This window comes from Camellia sinensis, chromosome 1 (genome assembly GCF_055761805.1).
Source record: "Camellia sinensis isolate YWXY chromosome 1, ASM5576180v1, whole genome shotgun sequence".
In the NCBI taxonomy this organism is placed as follows: domain Eukaryota; kingdom Viridiplantae; phylum Streptophyta; class Magnoliopsida; order Ericales; family Theaceae; genus Camellia; species Camellia sinensis.
In genome coordinates this window covers 226,538,230-226,558,227 of record NC_138961.1, presented here as the reverse complement: position 1 = coordinate 226,558,227, position 19,998 = coordinate 226,538,230, and the positions used below count along the sequence as shown (strand labels likewise).

The 19,998-nt window shown below is 36.4% G+C and overlaps 2 protein-coding genes and 1 pseudogene across 4 annotated transcripts; 1 reads left to right on the top strand and 2 right to left on the bottom strand.

Moving 5' to 3' along the window:
* The first annotated feature begins 3,432 nt into the window (after window positions 1–3,432).
* Window positions 3,433–5,672, top strand: LOC145822647 (putative methyltransferase At1g29790; annotated as a pseudogene).
* A 675-nt stretch (window positions 5,673–6,347) lies between these two features.
* LOC114323944 (putative F-box/kelch-repeat protein At3g27910) lies at window positions 6,348–10,414 on the bottom strand. Of its 3 annotated transcripts, none has more exons than XR_003651431.2 (2): window positions 8,879–10,414; window positions 6,348–6,623 (listed from the first exon to the last, which is right to left on the bottom strand). XR_003651431.2 is itself a non-coding variant. In XM_028271647.2 (2 exons), the coding sequence occupies exons 1-2, from the start codon at window positions 10,322–10,324 to the stop codon at window positions 6,578–6,580; spliced, it is 1,320 nt and encodes a 439-aa protein (XP_028127448.2). In that variant the 5' UTR covers window positions 10,325–10,400; the 3' UTR covers window positions 6,348–6,577. The 3 variants fall into 3 exon arrangements, 2 of the variants coding, with proteins under 2 accessions (XP_028127448.2, XP_028127449.2); XM_028271647.2 differs by having other exon boundaries at window positions 9,051–10,400; XM_028271648.2 differs by having other exon boundaries at window positions 9,116–10,400.
* A 4,527-nt stretch (window positions 10,415–14,941) lies between these two features.
* Window positions 14,942–18,464, bottom strand: LOC145803736 (putative F-box protein At3g23950). The gene is made up of 2 exons (XM_082897072.1): window positions 17,760–18,464; window positions 14,942–16,296 (listed from the first exon to the last, which is right to left on the bottom strand). Exon 2 carries the CDS (start codon window positions 16,269–16,271, stop codon window positions 15,180–15,182), a length of 1,092 nt encoding a protein of 363 aa, XP_082753198.1. The 5' UTR covers window positions 16,272–16,296; window positions 17,760–18,464; the 3' UTR covers window positions 14,942–15,179.
* Window positions 18,465–19,998: the final 1,534 nt, after the last annotated feature.

Genomic DNA, 19,998 nt, shown 5'->3' with positions numbered 1-19,998 from the left:
CACCTTTTCTGCTACTCATTGTTTGGTGCAGGACCCTCAGACGGAGCAGACTATTGGGATCGGCCGTAAGCACGGACGTCTCTATGAGCTCATTCACCTTCATGTTCCTGACTCCCCTCAGATCGCTGCTCCTGCATCTACTTCCTCATTATCTCCTTTTCATCTTTGGCATTGTCGCTTAGGGCATATTTCTATTAATCGCTTAAAGTCTTTGGTTTCTAGTGGACAATTGGGTAATGTAATTCCAGATACTTTCGATTGTATACCATGTCAACTTGCCAAACAACCTGCTTTATCATTCAATAAAAGTATTTCTGTTTCCTGTGCACCTTTTGATCTTATACATTCGGATATTTGGGGCCCCTCCCCTACTACTACTATGGGGGGATCTCGTTATTTTGTTGTTTTTATTGATGATTTTTCCCGGTTTACTTGGATTTTTCTCATGAAAACTCGGTCTGAACTCAAAACCCTTTATTATCGATTTGCCCAAATGATCCATACCCAATTTTCCAAATCCATCAAACTTTTTCGCTCTGACAATGCTATGGAATATCGGGATTCAGATTTCCTTTCTTTTCTTCAGAGTCATGGTACACTGCCTCATCGTTCCTGTGCTGGCACGTCCCAGCAAAATGGCCGTGCTGAACAGAAACATAGGCATATTCTTGACACTACTCGCGCTCTCCTTCTCTCTTCTTCCTGCCCTGAAAGCTTTTGGGGGGAAGCTGCCCTCACTGTTGTCTACACTATCAATTGTGCTCCTATCCCTGTCATCCATAATCAAACTCCCTTTGAACGTCTGCATGGCACTCCCCCTCCCTATACTAATCTTCGGGTTTTTGGCTCCGCCTGCTTTATTCTCCTTCAATCTCATGAACACACCAACCTTGAACCTCGTTCTCGTCTTTGTTGCTTTCTTGGGTATGGAATTGAACATAAAGGTTTTCGCTGTTGGGACCCTATCTCTAAACGTTTTCGTATCTCCCGCCATGTTGTTTTTTGGGAGCACCAAATGTTTTCCTCCCTATCCTCCTTTCACTTACCTGCACTTTCCACTAATGTATTGTTTACTAATCCTTCCATAGATCTCTTCTCTGATGATTCTGATACAGGTTCCTCCTTCATTGAGACGCCCTTGCTCACTCCTGCTCCTGACCAGACTGCTCTCCCTGAAGGTCCCCCTCTCCCTGCACCACCTTCTTCTCCACCGGTTCTTCCTCCCACCGATCCTCCTACGGGTCGACTACACCGGGTAACTCAACCTCTTATCCACCTTCGTGATTATATTGTTGGGTCTGCTGCCTTTTCTACTTATGAACCTACCTCCTATCGTAAGGCTTGTACTAATCCTCTTTGGCAGCAAGCTATGACTGATGAACTTCAAGCCTTGGACAAAACTCATACTTGGGATCTTGTTGATCTTCCTCGTAGCAAAACTGCGATTGGCTGCAAATGGGTTTACAAAATCAAGACTCATACTGATGGCTCTATTGAACGTTACAAAGCTCGTCTTGTTGCCAAGGGTTTCAACCAGGAATATGGGATTGATTATGAGGAAACCTTCTCCCCTGTTGCTCGGCTTACCTCTGTTCGCAGTTTACTGGCTGTTGCTGCTGCTCGCCACTGGGAGCTCTTTCAAATGGATGTCAAAAATGCTTTCCTCAATGGTAATCTTCTTGAGGAGGTCTACATCTAACCTCCACCTGGGTCTACTTTTCCCCCTCATAAGGTTTGCAAACTACAGCGTGCCCTCTATGGCTTCAAGCAAGCACCCCGCGCTTGGTTTGCTAAGTTCAGTTCTACCATTCATGACTTCGGGTTCACCTCTAGCTCCTATGACTCTGCTCTTTTTATACGGACTACTCCTCATGGTACCACTCTTCTCCTTCTGTATGTGGATGACATGATTATCACTGGTAATGATGCAGCCGGTATTCTCCACCTCAAACGTTTTCTCCACCGTCAGTTTGAGATGAAAGACCTTGGTACTCTTAACTACTTTTTAGGCCTTGAAGTCTCTCATGATTCTACTGGTTCTTATTTATCTCAGGCCAAATATGCATCCGATCTTCTGGCTCGTGCTGGTCTTACTGATTGCAAAACTACATCTACTCCAGTTGATCCTCAGATTCGTCTTACTCCTCTCGATGGGGCTCTCCTCAATGATGCTACTCTTTATCGCCAGCTCGTCGGTAGTCTTGTCTATCTCACAGTGACTCGTCCTGACATTGCCTATGCTGTTCACATTGTTAGTCAGTACATGTCGGCTCCTCGCACTCCCCACTATACTGCTCTACTCCACATCCTTCAATACCTCAAAGGCACTCCGTTCCATGGCCTTCACTACTCTGCTGCATCCTCTCTTGAACTGCGTGCCTTTTCTGATGCTGATTGGGCTGGGGATCCTACGGATCGACGCTCCACCACGGGATTCTGTTTCTTCTTAGGAGATTCTCTTCTTACTTGGCGTAGCAAGAAACAATCCCTCACTGCCCGTTCTAGCACCGAAGTTGAATACCGAGCTTTTGCTGATACTACTCAGGAACTTCTCTGGCTTCGCTGGCTCCTCACTGATATGGGTGTTTCCTCTTCTGGCGCTACCTCTCTTTATTGTGACAATCAGAGTGCCATTCAGATTGCTCACAATGATGTTTTTCATGATCGCACCAAGCATATTGAGATTGATTGTCATTTCATTCGACAGCATGTTACACGTGGTACTGTTCATCTTCTCCCCATTGCTTCTGCCGATCAACCTGCTAATATTTTCACCAAGGCTCATCCTCCTGGGCGCTTCTGTGATCTTGTTTCCAAACTCAACTTGGTCGATGCCTACCCTCCTTGAGTTTGCGGGGGGCTGTTAACATACAATATCCATCATAGTGCATTTGTAGATGTCAACCCACTACCACACACTTTCACTTTTATATTTGTTAATATATTTTATGTTAGTGCTTTAGGCTTTAGATTAGTGCATTTACTTTCAGTTAGTGGACACACTTTTGGCATGATGATATTTGTAATGTTATCTCCTATATAACGGAGAGTGTACCTCTTTATTCAATACATTCAATACGATACCAATCTTTCATTCCAGTCTCTCTCTTTTCTCTCTCTCTCTTTACCAATCTTTCAGTCTAAACAGAGTGCTTTGTAGTCCTTAACACTGTGGAATCGATTCAATTGCTTGTCTTTTGTTTTCCTCATGTTAGATGCCAATACTGTATTTGGACATATGTTTGTGGTGATCTCTTCAAATGCTCTATACGATTGGATCTAAAATAAGAAGAAAAAAAAAAAAAAAAAAAAAGGCTTCCATCAATCAAATCATCATGCCCAATTGGATGTGCAGTTGGGGAAGGCTTTCTTGTTTGGGTATTACTGTAATGCAGATTTCCAAATGAGTCGTAAAATTCTCGACCCTTAGACATGGCTGGAATTGATAAGGTATACTTGAAGCTGGGCTTGCTGAAGATTTTGCCAACAGAAGTTTTAATGTAATTTTAGGTTGTGTTTGTTTTGAAGGATTAGGGCATGTGATTGGACTATTAGTCCGGATAAACTGTTAGTCCATTGTTTGGTAGTCAATTTTTGCTCTAGACTATTAGTCCCATATTTGTTGAATTTTTGTATCCCATGGGAGGGGGTGGGATAGAAATAATAGGATAACTAATCCCATGTGATTAGCTTATGAAATTACATTTTTGACCCTCTTTTATTTAATATCTTTTCATAGTGATGTTAATTTAAAATTCTATATTAAATAAAAAATATAAATTATAAATTATAAATTTAATTAAAAATAATAAATTAAAAATTATGGTCTTATAAATTAGATTTTTTTAGTGTTGTTTAAAAATTAAATTTATATATTAAATAAAATTATTTTTTTAGTGTTGTTAATTTAAAATTATATATTAAATAAAAAATATAAATTATAAATTTAATTTAATTAAAAATTAAAAATTAAAAATTATGGCCTTATAAATTAAAATTTTTTAGTGTTGTTAAATTATAAATTATAGATTACAAATTTAAAATTATAAATTACAAGGGTAAAATAGTCTTTTGAATATTTATCCTCATCCAGTCCGTCCAACTAAACATTGAATTCACTTAAAATAATCCAATCCAGACATCTAATCTCATGACTGATACAAATTCAATCCAACTAAATAGTTCAGGGACAATGTATCAAAGGACTAACAGTCCGATAGATTACAATCCCCTTATCCAGTCCGTCCAAACAAACATGCCTTTAGGCTAAAAAAGAATATGTTGCACAACTCATCTCTTGAATAGCAAACATTGATTCTTGTAGTCTCTTCTTCTGAGTGTAAACTCATCATGCCAATTAAATTTCATGGCATACAACAATGATGTAGGATAACTGAAGGGTAATTGTGGGGAATTTTGAAGCTGGAGAACATATGTCTACCCACACACTGGTTAGTTTTATTTGTACTTCAAACCCTGTCTTGAAAGGAATTGGTGAGGCAAAATGCTCTATCGGGTAAGCATTAACGGAGGTCAAAGTTTCAACAGATAATCTTGTAGATGTTTATTAAGGTTCCAATTGGATAGATGGATTTTAAATTTGAGCTTTTTTTGCTTTGAATGGCTAGTGCCCAAATCATTTCAAATCCAAATGCAACCTTCAAGGTTTTGCGCCACTTGATTAGTTAGAGGGCTTCTTCACACGATAAGCGCTTACAAATAGGAATGTAACGAGCAATGTAGAGGAAGACCTCAGTGAGCCCGAGGAAAGCGAAGTTGAAGAAGGAACTCTGCTGAGCTTCATAATTACATTTCACCCAAACCAAACACGGTCAGTGGGAAGAAGAATTTTCTTGGGCTGGAAGCGATTAACCCATCTATCGGACTATGTTGTTTCGGTATGGCCTCGCACATAGACCTGTTCATGATCACAAGATGTATAGTACATGTCCAGATGATTGGGACCTGACTCAGAAGCGTAGTCAGTGATTGTGAGCCAATACCTAGAAGAAAGTGCTTCTCAAGATCACCTCAACACTACAACAAGCCACTTTCTGTGAACTCCTCTCTCTGGACTCAACCTAGTGATATCAACATTTTATGGAACCACTACAAATGCAAAATACTATACCTGTCTTGTTTCAAATGAAACGATTGACAGAAGAGGCTTCTACAAATGCTCTGATTGCTTCCATCTTTCAAGGTGAGGATGGGAAGTGCCAACCAATGAGTCTCTTTCGGCCGAGTTCACAATTGATGAGGTTTTGACGCTAAAGCCGGAGGAGATCCGCGTTGGGTTGGATTTCAACCCAACCAACCAGCACATTTGCTGCAATTACGAGAGAGTAAAATGTTACCATTGCTTCGGCCACGCTGAATTTAGGGGCAGCTTTTAATGAGGTGATAGCATTGAGAGGACTTATTCCTCTGTACGTCGCAGTTGGCTCGAGACTGCCTTTCTTTGAGAACACACTTGACATTGTTCATTCTACTCTGTTCTTGGATGGGTGGATTGGAACTGAACTCCTTCGGTTTGTCCTGTTTTATTGGGACCATGCACTCCGGCCTAATGTATCCTCTGGGTGGACCGGTTCTTTTGTAAGAAGGAAAATATGAATCTTTACTCGAATGAATTCACCAAACTTGGCTATCAAAAGCTGCTATACGAATGAATCACACCTACTAGATGCATTATCTACAAAGCTTAAGACTGTTTGTTAAGAATTCATGTTTGATGTCTTGAGTGCCATAGCATTTCCTGCTCAGTTTATTGTATAACCCTCTGCACATGCTATTTTGTGATCACCTTTCAAGGTTGAACTTGAGATCAAAGGCCTCGGACAAGACAGGATCCCAATGAAAGGCTTCGAAGCAATCTAGAATGGAAAAAATACTGCGTGGCATCCTTTAGCTACCACCAAAATGTAAAGATCACAACCTTTATGGCCAAGGTTATTTTATTGCACCCAATACGACAGATTATCGGCAATTGCCTATATCTTAGGCATTTGGTATAACCTTCATTTTCATCAATTGACGAAAAAAATCATGATCTGGAAACAAATGTGATGGGGCTAATTCAATTACAACTTTATTTGACGAATCAATGATTTCTGAACACGTCATCAAGCTAAAAGGACCCAAAAAAACCATTAAAAAAAAAAAGTTTCAAGGAATAATATCCAAATGCAGAACCCATGATAAATGCAGGACCCCTACATTAAGACAATGCACGTAAAGCATCCGTCTACAAATACTAATTTTAGTTGTCCAGAAATCTATCTACCAAAAACAAGCAAACAAGCAAACAAGCAAACAAATAAACAAACAAACAAACAACACCAAAATAAATATAGCTAACTTCTCCAATTCATTCCCAAACTGCATAACTTAAATAGTGTCACTTCATGCATTCATCAAGTCTTGCAAGCTTACACAACACCAAAATAAATTCATCTCAAAAGCACTATTTTACTGCATGACTACCAACAAAAAGAACCATTAATATCTCCACATTAGAGCACCTCGCAGGTCTCTCCTCTAGAGTATCAAGATCTCCACATGTCTATTGCAAATTCTACGTAATCACTTCCTCCAGTACTTTCCCACCCGGCTTCACATCCCTGCACCATGAACATCCAATTAAAATAAAAGAACAAAATGAGGGCCCCTTGCTAGTGTACTCTTGTGCAGTCAACAAAATGTAATTTTAATTTCCTATATATATATATTTGTCAAGTGTATTATGAAAAAGTAAATACTATAATCATTATTTTTCAAGAATCATTTAAGCTTCCTCACCATTTTATTATTTCAAATCTGTTCAATCATTGAAACACAATTTCAACCACTTTTTAGGCTCATTCATCTCTTTTAAAGATGGTGGCCACCATACAATAATTATGACAAGGGCAACAACCAGAGCCTTGGATTTTTCTTCTTTTCGCTTAACTGTGGAAAAATTTACTGGCATGCTATGAAGCACCGACACGTTCCCAGGCTCTGCGTACAAGTGTCAGACACGTGTCGGACACGGACACGCGTCGAGCACGCGGTAGACACATGTCCGACACTCTCTCTAACATGTCTCCTTTTTTTTTTGAAATCTTCCAGTCGGACACGCCATGGACACAGCGGGATACTTTTCGAACACTCGTGAGGTGGATCGAAGAAGCCCTAACTGTTTTCCTTGATCGACAGAGAAAGAGAGAAAGGGATCGAGGGAGACAGAGAAAGAGATCGAGGGAGACAGAGAAGACAGAGAAAGAGATCGAGGGAGAGGAGAAGGCTAACCTATTCAGATCAATCCAAGAAGCTGAAGCTGAGGTATTCTTCTTCTTCTTCTTCTCTTCTCCTCCTCCTCCTCTTCGTTTTCGTCTTCTCTGTCTCCATCATTGCTGTTCTTCTTCCTTTCCTCCTCCCTTTCGTCTCTCTCTTTTCTGACTCTCTCCCTTTGCTTTTTGACTTCACTCTCTCTCTCCTCTATCGTTTCTTTTTTATATTTTTTTTCTTCTTTTTTCTTGATTCAACGTTTCTCTCTCCCCCTCTTTTTTTTTCTTTTTTCTTTTTTCTTTATCCTTATTTTTATGTTAAACTTAAAATTCATAAAATAAATTATTTTTATTTAAAAAAACTCATTTTTTATTAATTTTTTTAAAATATATATTTATTAATTTTATTATTATTTTGATTATATAAGAATTAATGATTTTATTTTTATTTTAGATATATAATAAATAAATAAAATTATATATATTAAACGTGTCCCCAGCGCGCTGTGTCTCTTATTTTTTGAAAAATTGCGTTTTCGCGTTTCCGTGTCGTGTCCTGTGTCCGTGCTACATAGCTGGCATGTGTTTTTAATTTCATGATCACAATTAATGAACTTTAAACTAGTTTCTGTGGGTTTTATTTAGTTTTTAAACATGATCAAATGTATGTGCTAAAATTTACACTAGTTTTACATTGACACAAATATTATTCGTTTTATTAATGTATTTAATTTTCTATATTATATTGATTTTGTACCTATGGATACCTTCTCCCTTATTATGGTAAGCAATTCATGAAGCATGTTCCTTCATATAATTAATTATAGAGTCACTAACATAATTCATCAATTCATGAAGTATGTTCTTTCATATAATTAGTTATAGAGTCACTAACGTAATTCAAAACACGATGTGATATACTAATGGAAAATTACATAACATAATATCCAAGACTGTTCAACAAATCTAACCCAAAACCAAAGTAAAGAACTAAGCTCATCTAACCTTAAATCTTGTAGAAGTTGAGAATTGGAAATTGAAAACATGTAGATGTAAATTTTTTGCATCGATCATGTGTGGAATTTGTGTGATTTTAGAAGCTAAAAAAAGGACGAGAAAAAATGGCTTTAAATACAGAATCTGTTGATACAGACACAAAATGGCTGCAAAGGCGTTGCAAAGGCATTGCAAAAGGCCGTTACATAATGGTGGTGGTCACCATTACTAGTGTGTTTTTTTGTCACACAGCTACAACAGGCTATAAGAGGTGGCTGTAACCACCAAAACCAATTATCGTCCATAGCAAGAGATTTCAGTTGATTTTTTAAAACCTTGAGTTCATGCTCAATTTCAGATCCACTGCAAGGCATGGCTTGAGGCGAGCATTGGCCTTCACCTAATAGAGTTCCAATTTCAGTTATGGGTGCTTCACACACTACTATGTTTTATTACAAATTCGGCACTAGAGGGATTATGAGAGTATTATAAAGAACCCTCTTTTTCCACCTAAAAGGCATGCAACCACTTCTCCATCTAATAATGCATTAGGGAAAAAAAAAAAAAAAAAAACCCTTAGCCTATGCATCCGAATCGCATGATACATATACCTTCATTTTTCATTCCAGCCCTTAAAACTCCAGAGAAGCAAGAGAACTGTAATAGCCATGTAAGATATAGCACAGTACAAATGTAGTTCATGAAGAATTCAAATCTGGTTATTATAGCCAACAATTAAATTGCAAATAAGTAAGATAAGATAGGATGTAAAGCAAACTTTACAGCACTAGGCCATGGTCATTGCGGAAGTCTAAAGGCCAATCAACTATATAACGATCACGACATACAAGGGAAGCCATGAAGCTGCCTGGGTCCTTTTTAGTGCCCTGCTTAGAAACTTTAAACTTGTAGCAACGAATTTTGGTGCGTTTCCGTCGTCCCTCGATCTCATCCAAGGTGAGAAGACAGAACTCCTTTCCACCCAAATGAAGCAATCTTTCAGGTGGAGGATCATAACCTTTGCAAATCTGATTCCCGATACCCTCAATTTTTGAAACATAATACCTCCGAGTCTTCATATTGAACACATGGATGATTCCCCATCTTGTCCAATACAGGGAATTGCCAACCCCAACTAAATTATTATAACTACGTCTGACGAAAGCTAAACCTTCGTCTTTAGCGGGGAGTATTTCCCAAGTGTTGCTATTCACATCGTACACAAACATGCAGCCAATCAAAATCTTCTTATTTTCTTCTCCATAAGCAACAGCGTTTAATGCTGTATAATTGTAATTGCTATTGCGGAGAGATTTAGGGGGACGACACAGAGGCTTCCATTTGTTTTTTATGGGGTCAAAAACCTCAGCCCACGGCTCTCGGGCATTATCCAATTCATTTCCCCCAAAAACATAGATCTTGCCTTCCACAGCTACTGCTGCCCCCTTATCTCTGCAATTCAGCATATCAGGAACTGGAATCCAGCCCTTCTCGGGACTCTTAGTCTCGAAATAAGAGACCTCGGGAGATAATAACCATCCTATGTCGGTTGCAGTGTTTGAGATGCAACCACCAAGGACGTAGACAGCAGAGCCGAGAGCGACGACCATGGAACCACCGGGAGGCCAACTCGAAGTTGAGATCAATGGAGTCAGTTCATGGAATCCACCGCTACTTCTACGTAAACGTAAACGCTCATCAAGATCAAGCTCAGGCTCTGGCCCTGGTTCTCCGAGGATCTCCCTGCAGCACCTTCGGCATAACTTTCTCCTCTTGTAACTCTTGCCGTCTAAATCGACGGAGTACAACATCGGACCCTCAAGTTGAGGACAGCCCCAACCGGACATGAAAAGGCAGAGAGATTTTTCAGGACCCTCTTGCAAATCCGAGGAGCTTGAGCTTGATTCATATGATCTCTTCCCCATTCTTCGTCCTCCGACTATCATTGCCATCTTCCCTTCACTCTGTTTCTTTCTTCCAATTGTTCTTCTTCGCTGCCGCCACAGTGATCTCATCTCTAATTTAGGGTTTCGAAAATGCGTAGATGGCATTCTCATCTCTATTTAGGGTTTCGAAAACGCCTAGGTCTATTTTAGGGTTTGGGCCAAGACGTAGGGTATTTATAGAGCCACAGCCAATAAAAGGTTACTTCGTGTGATTTAGGACTGGTTTAATATAATTTAAAAAAGATAAAAAATTAAAAAATTATTTAAAAAGTTAAAAATTTATTATTATTCACAAAAAAATATATATATAAAAAAATAAATTTACACAAAAAATACAATCCAAAAAGTCATTGACGTGATGGTACGATTTGAACCAGATGGTGCAAATGGAAAATGTTTGAGGGCCCGAAATACCTGGCTCGAATGCCCCGAATGCCCAAAACGACGTCGTTTTGGGCATTCCGTTTTTTTTTTTTTTTTTTCTTTTTTTTCCGCCATTTTCGACCTCTGCATTTGCAGAGGAAGAAAGAGAAAGAGAGGGAGAGGGAGAGGGAGAGAAAGAGAGAGAGAGGTCGCGTCGCCTGCGTCGCCTCCGGCCGCCGATCGCGTTGCCTTCTCCGATCGCGTCGCCTCCGGCCGCCGATCGCGTTGCCTTCTCCGATCGCGTCGCCTCCAGCCGCCGATCGCGTTGCCTTCTCCGATCGCGTCGGCCACCGCCGATCGCGTCCTCGCCTCAGTCCCTCCTCCTCCATTTTTTAGGCCCCCTCCAGTCCTTCCCCCCCCTCCCCCTCCCCCTCCCCCTCCCCCTCCCCCTCCTTCCCTTCTTCTTCTTCCTCCTTCTTCTCAAATTCGAGCCAAATTGGCTCGAAAGGGTTTCGGGCTCTGTAGCAGAGCCGGGTGCAAATTACCTAATCGACTGCACACAAAAATTACAAAAAAAGTTATTGTTCGGCCTGTGGGCGCCCACCACTTGTCCCGTTTTGATAATCAGAACCGCTCAATGTGTAAAATGCGTCAAGTACTATGTTTGTAAAAATCACGTTGATCGAATATCGATAGCTATGTGATCAAATCAGATTTTTTTCAACCGTTTATTTTTAATCGTCCATTTTTTTTACACAAAAGTGATTTAATCACATAGCTATCGATATCCGATCAAGCATGTAGTACTTGACGATACACATTGAACGGTTCGGATTATTGAAATGGAACCCGTGGTAAGCCCCTCCAGTCCGATAAAAGGCTAAAGGAAAACTTCATCCAATATATATAAATCTGAAGCATGTCTTCCCCCATACACAATTGAAAGCATTTTGTATTGCTTCCCTCAATATTCACTGTCATTATGCATAGGACATAAGGGTAAAATGGTAATTTTGTTAGTTTATACAATATTTTAATACATATTTTTTCGTAAAAAGTCAAAAAATTATCCCAAACAATCATATTTTTTCCCTCAACTTTTTAGTCTAAAAAGTCAAAAAGTGCACTTATCTAAGACATCTCAAAAAATCCCTTAATCTGATTATATTTTAACCTCTGACATTTTAAAAATTACATTCATATTCTTGTAATTAATAGTCTCATTTCACAGAAACCCATACTTATACAAAAGGCAATAACTCTTAGTAGAAAACACAGAAGAAATTACATTAAAAAAAAAATAAAGCAAAGGAAAAGGAAAAAAAAAAAAAGAGAAAGTAAAGCAAAGTAAGAAAAGAGAGAGTGTATGAGTTCAATATTTTTCTATCTAAATAATTACAATGATAGAGGGATTAGTATAATTTCCCAAATATCAGGGGGTGATATGTATTAAATCCACATCTTATGAGATGTAAGTGTAATTTACCCTTAATAAACACACACACACACACACGAAAATAAAAAATAAAAACACATAAATTTTAAAAGAAATGATCTTTTTATAGCCATATTTCAAGGCTTATTGTGATAAAGTTCCTCGACAAAAATTATTAATTGCATCCTTACCATAACACGTCTCAAACAACATTACTATTGCTTTACTCCCGAAGTAAGATTTGTTCAGGCCTTTCACTATATAGGCACTTATATTCTTTGAAAATACCACAACTGCGATGTAGGAGAAAAATGATCCCTAACTTGAAGGAAACTTTTCCTACAAAAAATATTAGAAACCAAACACAAATATACACAAATTTATTATTATTATTATTTATTTATTTATTTATTTGTCTCCTTTTTTTCCTTTTTTTTTTTTCTTTTTTTCTTCGTGTATTTCTTGAGCTATGTTGAGCCTTAACTTGTTTTTTTTTTCCTCTTCTTCTCATTTTCTCTGCCGAGACATCGAGCATCGTGTCTGAATCCACGAATTCAACAACTGCGACGCCGATACAGCTGGCCTCGATCTTCTCATATTGATTATCTCACCTCTTCCCTTTTTCTTCTTTGTCCTCTTCTTAAAAAAGACCTGTAAGGAAAACAACAAAGTGAAAAGCTCCAATGATCAGTCCATTATAGCTAGAATTTTTCTTTCTGATATGGCATCCTCTGATGGTCTCACTCTTTTCCCTGATCTCAATAAAACTCTAGAGGAGGTACATGATATACTGATTCTTCAGATCCTCAAGATTGTAGGGTTGTGTTTATGATTAAGATATGACAAAATGGTGGATTTCTCCACTAAAAATTGATTTTTAAAGAGTAAGGTGTTTTGACCTAAAATTATAAATGTTTGGTTTGAAAAGGAAAATGAAAATCGATGTTGGGTTTTATAAGAATGGAATGAATGTGGATGTTGATGAGCATGGTAAAGTCGGATATATAATATCACTTTCATTTGAAACTGATGAGATTATATCTTTTATTGAAAATTATCTATTGAATATAAATATCTGTTTTGAGCTATTGTGGAGGTTAACTTTGAATTTTTTTTAAGAATAGTGATTTTTTTTTTTTTTTTTTTGTGGTCTCAGACCAACCTATAATGATTTGACAACTGTCAATTTCCCTTTTTAGTACCATGAATTTTATGAAATTATTATTGTTATTTTTTTAAAATATGTTTATGGTTTGTATCATGGAATCTTTGCATGCTCCACCTCAACTATCGGTTGTATAGTTGGAAAGTTGACTTGTTGAATTAGGATTTACTAAGTTTCCATCAAACTTCAAAGAATGATGACCCGGCATCAATAGAATATAATTTATCTATTAAATCTAATGTGGTGCTGTATGCATTAATTAATGTACACACTAGTATACCAATTAGTGTTATGTCATTATTCTGACCTCATCTATTACACAAATTACAAATACTTAAAATCTCTAAAATTATTCCATATCATCTGTTAGTATACTAGTTAGTACATTAATTGGTACATATAACATTATTATTAAATCTAACATTTAAAGATTAACTTCACAAATCAGAAAATCACACATACTTTAAAATCATATGAACATTTGTAAAATCTTAATTAAAGAAACCTCATTCCAACTCATGTAATTTATTTATAGTGATGTGTTTGAAGTGATGAAGTCTATTGGAACCATTCGAAACTTCCATGACATGGTTTATGTTTTTTTTAATCACTATCTAATGATGATATTATATATTGGTAATTACTTATAAATAAAATAAAATAAAAACTTGCATAATAATTATAATTGACAGTATTCACAATTTGAAGAAAAAAAAAATTATTATAGCTTCTCATATTTTAGTATTGTTTGCAATTGTATATATACTTGTTTCATCGCTAAGAAGATGGTTTAAAATAGTTGGTACAATAATAATACATACATGGTGATATATTCTGATTTGATTTAAAATTGAAACGCTACCCTTATAGGGACATTAATTGTGCCCATTGGTCACATTTAGGAAACAAGATTAGTTGCATTTCTAATTAAATAAGTCTAAAAAACTATTCGGTGGTGCTACATACACTAATTAGTATACTAACTAGTGTACCAATACTAATTATGACATTATTATTAATCTCATTTATTAAACAAATTACAAATACCAAAAAGCTCTTAAATTATGTCATATTATCAATTGGTACACTAGTTAATACACTAATTAGTGTATATAACATTATTCAAAACCATTACTTGTTTAGCATTAAAGTTTATAAATATTGAGGGAGCTTAAAAATGCTCCTGTTTTGCCGAAAAAATATTTTAAAAAGTAATTATTCGCTTTACAAAGTTCAGCGCAGAAAAATAACCATGATCAAGCAAACAACAATCTCAGTAGCATTACTTGTATTTAGTATTTACAAAATTTTAGTGTAATTTGTCCTCGACATCCTAACTAAGCTAGGTGACCACAAATGAATTAGTGGTATCAGTATTTACAAAATCAATACTGATGATAATTGTTGGGTGCATTGCATTGCGTTGTTGGTTGAAGTATTGATCACCTGTGCTTCATTGCTTTAGTTGAAGTAGGTTTATCCTCACAGCCCTTGATTTGATCAAGTGGGGTGATGGGTGATGTAAGTAGCCAGGATGGGGGTAGAGAGATATGGAGTGAGAGTGGGAGAGAAAGAGAGACCGCGGTGCTATAGAAGCCTTCAAAATCATTTTATCAGTGCTCATGCACACAATAATATCCATGATTTAAAGCAAACTCCCACAAAAATAAAAACACAAATACAAATTCAAAAACAGAACAAAGATTCCTGTAAAAGCAACATGCCATAACACTTTTCAGTTTTCAGTTTTGGCTTCAAATAGGCATTTAAAGAAGAGGTTATGCTTGATCCAATTTATAAAACCACAAACAAATACACAAGACACTTCATTGCTTCCAAAAAAAACCACATATCACCAGTGAATGCGTCTAGTCTATATTATTAACTAATTTCACCATCCATCCAATACAGTTGTAATTTACTAATACTGCCCACCATCCAAACTTCTATGACTAAAAATAGTTTCCAATGACCAAAAATTCACTGATGAGAAGAAGGGCTAACTAGATGTAGATGAGGCTATTCACGCAAGATACGCACCTTGCATTATTTTCAGCTGCACTGGATATGATTTTAGTTTCTTTAGTCTTCATGTCATAACAAAGAATTGTCTTCCCACCTTGAACCAATACCACATTGCAGCCTGCAAAAAGCACCATGTACCGCTCCTGACCAACTCCCGCAGCAGTCACTGGATTGCCTAAATCGAAACGTGTTTCCTCTTTCCACGTCCTGGCATTGCTGTGCATTTGCATCGTGTTTGAGTAGACATTAGACAACACCTGCACCGTTATTGAACGCCCAGTTGCATAAGCTGAACAAAGCTTTCCGTTCATCACCCCCAAGGTTGAGGTGGCACCATGATAACCTTGGATGAGTTGTGACCTGTCTTTTGTGAGATCAAAAGCAACAACCCCATGATGCCTCTCCTGCCAGTAAACTACGCCATCCACATAAACACCAGATCTAGATACGAGCTTCTTGCTGGCAAAGCAAATCTCTCCAGAAATTTTCCAAGATCCTTCAGTGGATGAATAAATCTCAAATTCAGTTGCATCATCAAAGTCAATAGATGGAAACGCACACACTAGCTTGTAATCAGCCACAAAATTGAGCAGTGATGGTTCGAAGACAAGTACAACAGCAGGATCAGACCCATGATCAGCATTTGTTTTAGGAAGTTTCTTCCACTGCCTGGTAACAGGATTGCAGATGTAGTAGGCCTTATCCCCAGTGCAACCTTGGCAGCAAATTAGTCCATTTGAAGAGGCCTTAATGTTGACGGGCTCGGGCAAAAATTTCAGAGATGGGTCTGGCACACCACAAGATATAGGGTCAACGGAGATAAAATATGGTGGGTCCCCACGGGACTGGAAGAAGAGGCCTGAGAAACCCTGGAAGCAAAGTGACTGGTTGTGGGCAAAGAAGGGAGTCGAAATCTGGAGCTTCCAATCCCTACAAACACCTCGGAACCTGAGAAGTGATTTCGCAGGAAGGAAAGGAAGAGCGTGCTCCCTTATTATATCCCTGAAGTCCATGTAGATGTTATTGTTCCTGCTGCTCATGAACTTATTTGGCCTCTTTCCTCGATCCATTGACTTTCAATAGAAGTCTACTCCTCTACTCAAACAACAATAGCATTTCAAAGTCTGTTAGACTAATAAGATATATAGACAGGAAAAGACAACAAAAACAGTATCCGAAATGGAGATAAATGATCCTGAATCATCCTGGACGTTACTAAGAGTACCAAATGTTGGGATTTCTATAAACGGGAATTAATTCTTTTTTGGTGACATATACAGGAATTAATTCAGGTCAAGGACTCAATTTAGCTCAATCAATCGTTTAAGAGTGTTTCACTTTAATGCCATGCGCATTGACAATAAAATTTATAGCCTTTATACACCGAGGACAATTTTAAATATATCCTTGCTGCATTTCTAGGAACACAAGGCGGTTAATAACATGAAATCTTCCATTACATTCACAAAAGCATTTCAGAACAACAAATTCAGTGCCCAAAACCTTAATATAGCAGCACCACCATCAAGTTAATATCCTTCCTTAATAGATACAGCAAGATGACACCTATACCAGCATTCTTTTGCATATTTTGAGCCTGATTAGTGAATAGAGACTGTACACAAGGATCCTTACAAATTTACATGATAATGTCATTTTGCATCTGTCTCTATTATAAATTTATAACTCAGAACACATTATCAAGATACATGAAATATGAGCAAATTTAAACGTCTCTTGGACCCATCATTCACATCACTAATGGTCTCATTTGAACAAATCATATTCAATCCGAGTGAGCGAGCACTTTTTCTGCACCAAATTAAGATCTAAAAGAATACATACACTTCCTAAAGAAGCCATATCAGCTTTGGACAGATCATATTACTCCAACACTCATGAAAGCATATACATAGGGATTCAATACTTATATGACAAAAGAAAAATAAAATTGAGGCTAATGAAAGCAATAAATAACAAATTAGATATATTTACACTATTTAGTTCCTTGACAAATATAGCAACCCTTTTCGTAGCATTAGCCCTCTTCTCTCTTACTCGTGTACACTCTGTTTGGTTTTAGGATTTGTTGAAGGAAAAGGAGAAAGAAAGCGAAAAGAAAAGGAAAATGAAGGAAAAGAGCTAAATTCATTGCTTTTGCTTGGCTTTAAAAATAAAAAATAAAAAAATCATATTTTTGTTTGGTTACCCACATAAAATTGAACATGTAAAAGCAAATTTCCCTCAACAAATCTCAGGTTCGAACATTACATTAAAAGCAACGAATAGTGGAGTTAATTAATCAAGAACAGGCAAAAGCACTGAGAACCCATGTAAAACCCTAAGCCCAATTTCGCATATAACAACCGAAATGCATATACAGACACATAATTCAAACAAGTACAGATACAAATTCGTATCTGGTAAATTATTTTTAAGCAAAAGAATTGTGATATGAGATTATAAGACACTGCCTGTTGCCCTGATTGGGGGATAAGCCTACGATTATCAAATTCGAAGTGACAAAAGAGTGGAATGACAAGAGAAGATACACACACCTTTGAACTGGTATTGATCGACCCAGAGCTTGTGTTCGAGATTTGGTCGGACCCCTAATATTATGTCCTCGTAATATTGGACCCGAAGACGACTTCGGATTGACTTGTGGATTCTACGGGTTTTTTTATTCTATGGATAGAAAATGGGTGTAAAATAATATTTTGCAATAGAATAATCTTTAGTAGTTTGAATTTTTTTTTTCTTGAATCTCTTGGTTGTCTAAAATGACATCGTTTTGAGTAATTTTTTTTTTTTTTTTTTTCTTCCTTCTTATGATTGAAACAGAAGAGAGTAGAGAGAAGAAGAGGAAGATGGAGAGAAACAGAAGGGAAAGACAGAGGGAATGGAGAGAGAGAGAGGGCCGCCTCCACCTCTTTTTTTTTTTTTTTTTAAGCCCGAATTTGGGAATGATGAAGATAATGATGGTGATGATGATGAAGATGTGAAAATAGTAGATCTGGATTTGAAAATGTGTTGATGACGATGATGGTGATGGTGATGTTGATGAAGATGTTGTTGTTGATGATGAAGATGTTCTGGATCTAAAGAATGGTTGATTTTTTTTTTTTTTTTTTTTGAATCTGAAGATGAATGGTTGTTGATGATGATCTAAAAATGAATGGCTTGTTGGGTGGTTGATGATGATGATTCTCTTTCTCTCTCTCTCTCTACTACTCTCTTCTTCTTATTATTCTTCTTCTTCTTCTTCTTTTTTGATTTTTCTTCTGCCAGTTATTGGAAAAAAAAAATTCAAAAATGACGAAACGACGTCATTTTGAATTCAATCTAAATTCGAGCTCGGCAATTTCGAGCTATGTAGCATAATTGTTGTCAATAATTGAGAGGACCTTGATGTAATTAAAAAAAAAAATATTGGGGCTAAGGCTTCAAGTTCTATGACATTTCTCCACCTCCCAAATAAGAGACGTTAGGAGTTTGACTTTCACCAGAGATGAAGACAATGGCAATAATTTAAGAGTTGGATGAGTTGGTAAGATAACGATCTACGTGATCAAAAGTTTTAGGTTCAAAATCTATATCAAGATCTTTATAGTCTTTGATTGAAATTGGGAGCTGAGGAATGGATTTCTCAATATCCTTTTTGAATTAACTTGTAAGGCTGGATAATAAATGGGGTTAGTTTTGAGTTTTCTGGTCAAAAATTAAAAATAAATAAACAATGGCAGTATTTCCTTTTGGCATAGATGAAGATAGTGGTAGCATTTATTGAACTCAACAATGATTCATCCCACTAATTTAAGAACACTAATAACATGAAGAAAAAAAAAAAAAGAATCTGAGACCAAAACATCACATCAATGAGTGAGGCCCACCTCATAAAACTCATAATTTAGAGCTCCCAAATATTTTTCTTAAATATATGCTAGATAACTAAATTGTATTTTGAATTTTGTTTTTGTTGGGTACTTTCTTTTATTATTTAGCAAATACAAATAAATCAAAAAAAAAAAAAAAACAAACAAACAAAACAAAACAAAATAATGTGAATGGAAATTGGTAAAAATACAAATAAATTGTGTAAATGCATAATGAAACAACAAATACAGATTACAGTAATGCTAGGTGTTATGTTTTCATTTTTTATTTTTATTATGATAAATTATTTTCAAAAATTAATTTTGAGAATTATTTTTGAAAATAACCATTTTTTAGGAAATATCAAAAGATTGTTTTTGAATTTTAAAAAATCATGTTTGTATATAAAAATAAAAAAGATAAAAGAGATGTCACATATAAAAAATTTCAAAAACTTTCCCAATAGTATAAGTGAAACTAACTTAACATATTGTTTTAAATAAAAGATGTAGATAGATAATCCAAATGGATAAATTACAAATATATCCCTTGAGAGTTGTTTAAAATATGAATTGTTTTATGTGGTTTGAAAAATTACAAATACCTCATTGTCAAAAAATTTTATTTAACAGAATTAATTAAAAAAGTAAAATTTCTAACTGTTCACCTATACAATAATAAAATTATCTGAATTATTAATTGAAATAAAATTTTAACATTATTAAAAACTGTTAATTAACTTAGTGATTTACTAATAAAAAAGCCTATTTGTTATGAAATTAGAAATCTTAAGGCATAATGTAATTTTTAAAACTATATAAGGTAATTTATAATTTAAGTAAATATCAAGTAATGTGAGTAGTTTACTCTAATCCAAAAGTGATTTGAGAGAGAAATCACACACAAAAAAATCATGGGCTT

Excerpts from the sequence above, each read along its gene's own strand:
- LOC114323944 (XM_028271647.2), bottom strand. The coding sequence starts at position 10,324 with ATGAGAATGCCATCTACGCATTTTCGAAACCCTAAATTAGAGATGAGA. Across the intron at positions 6,624-9,050 it reads AATGACCATGGCCTAGTGCT|GGATGTGAAGCCGGGTGGGA; the intron begins GTAAAGTTTGCT and ends TTCATGGTGCAG.
- LOC145803736 (XM_082897072.1), bottom strand. The coding sequence starts at position 16,271 with ATGGATCGAGGAAAGAGGCCAAATAAGTTCATGAGCAGCAGGAACAAT.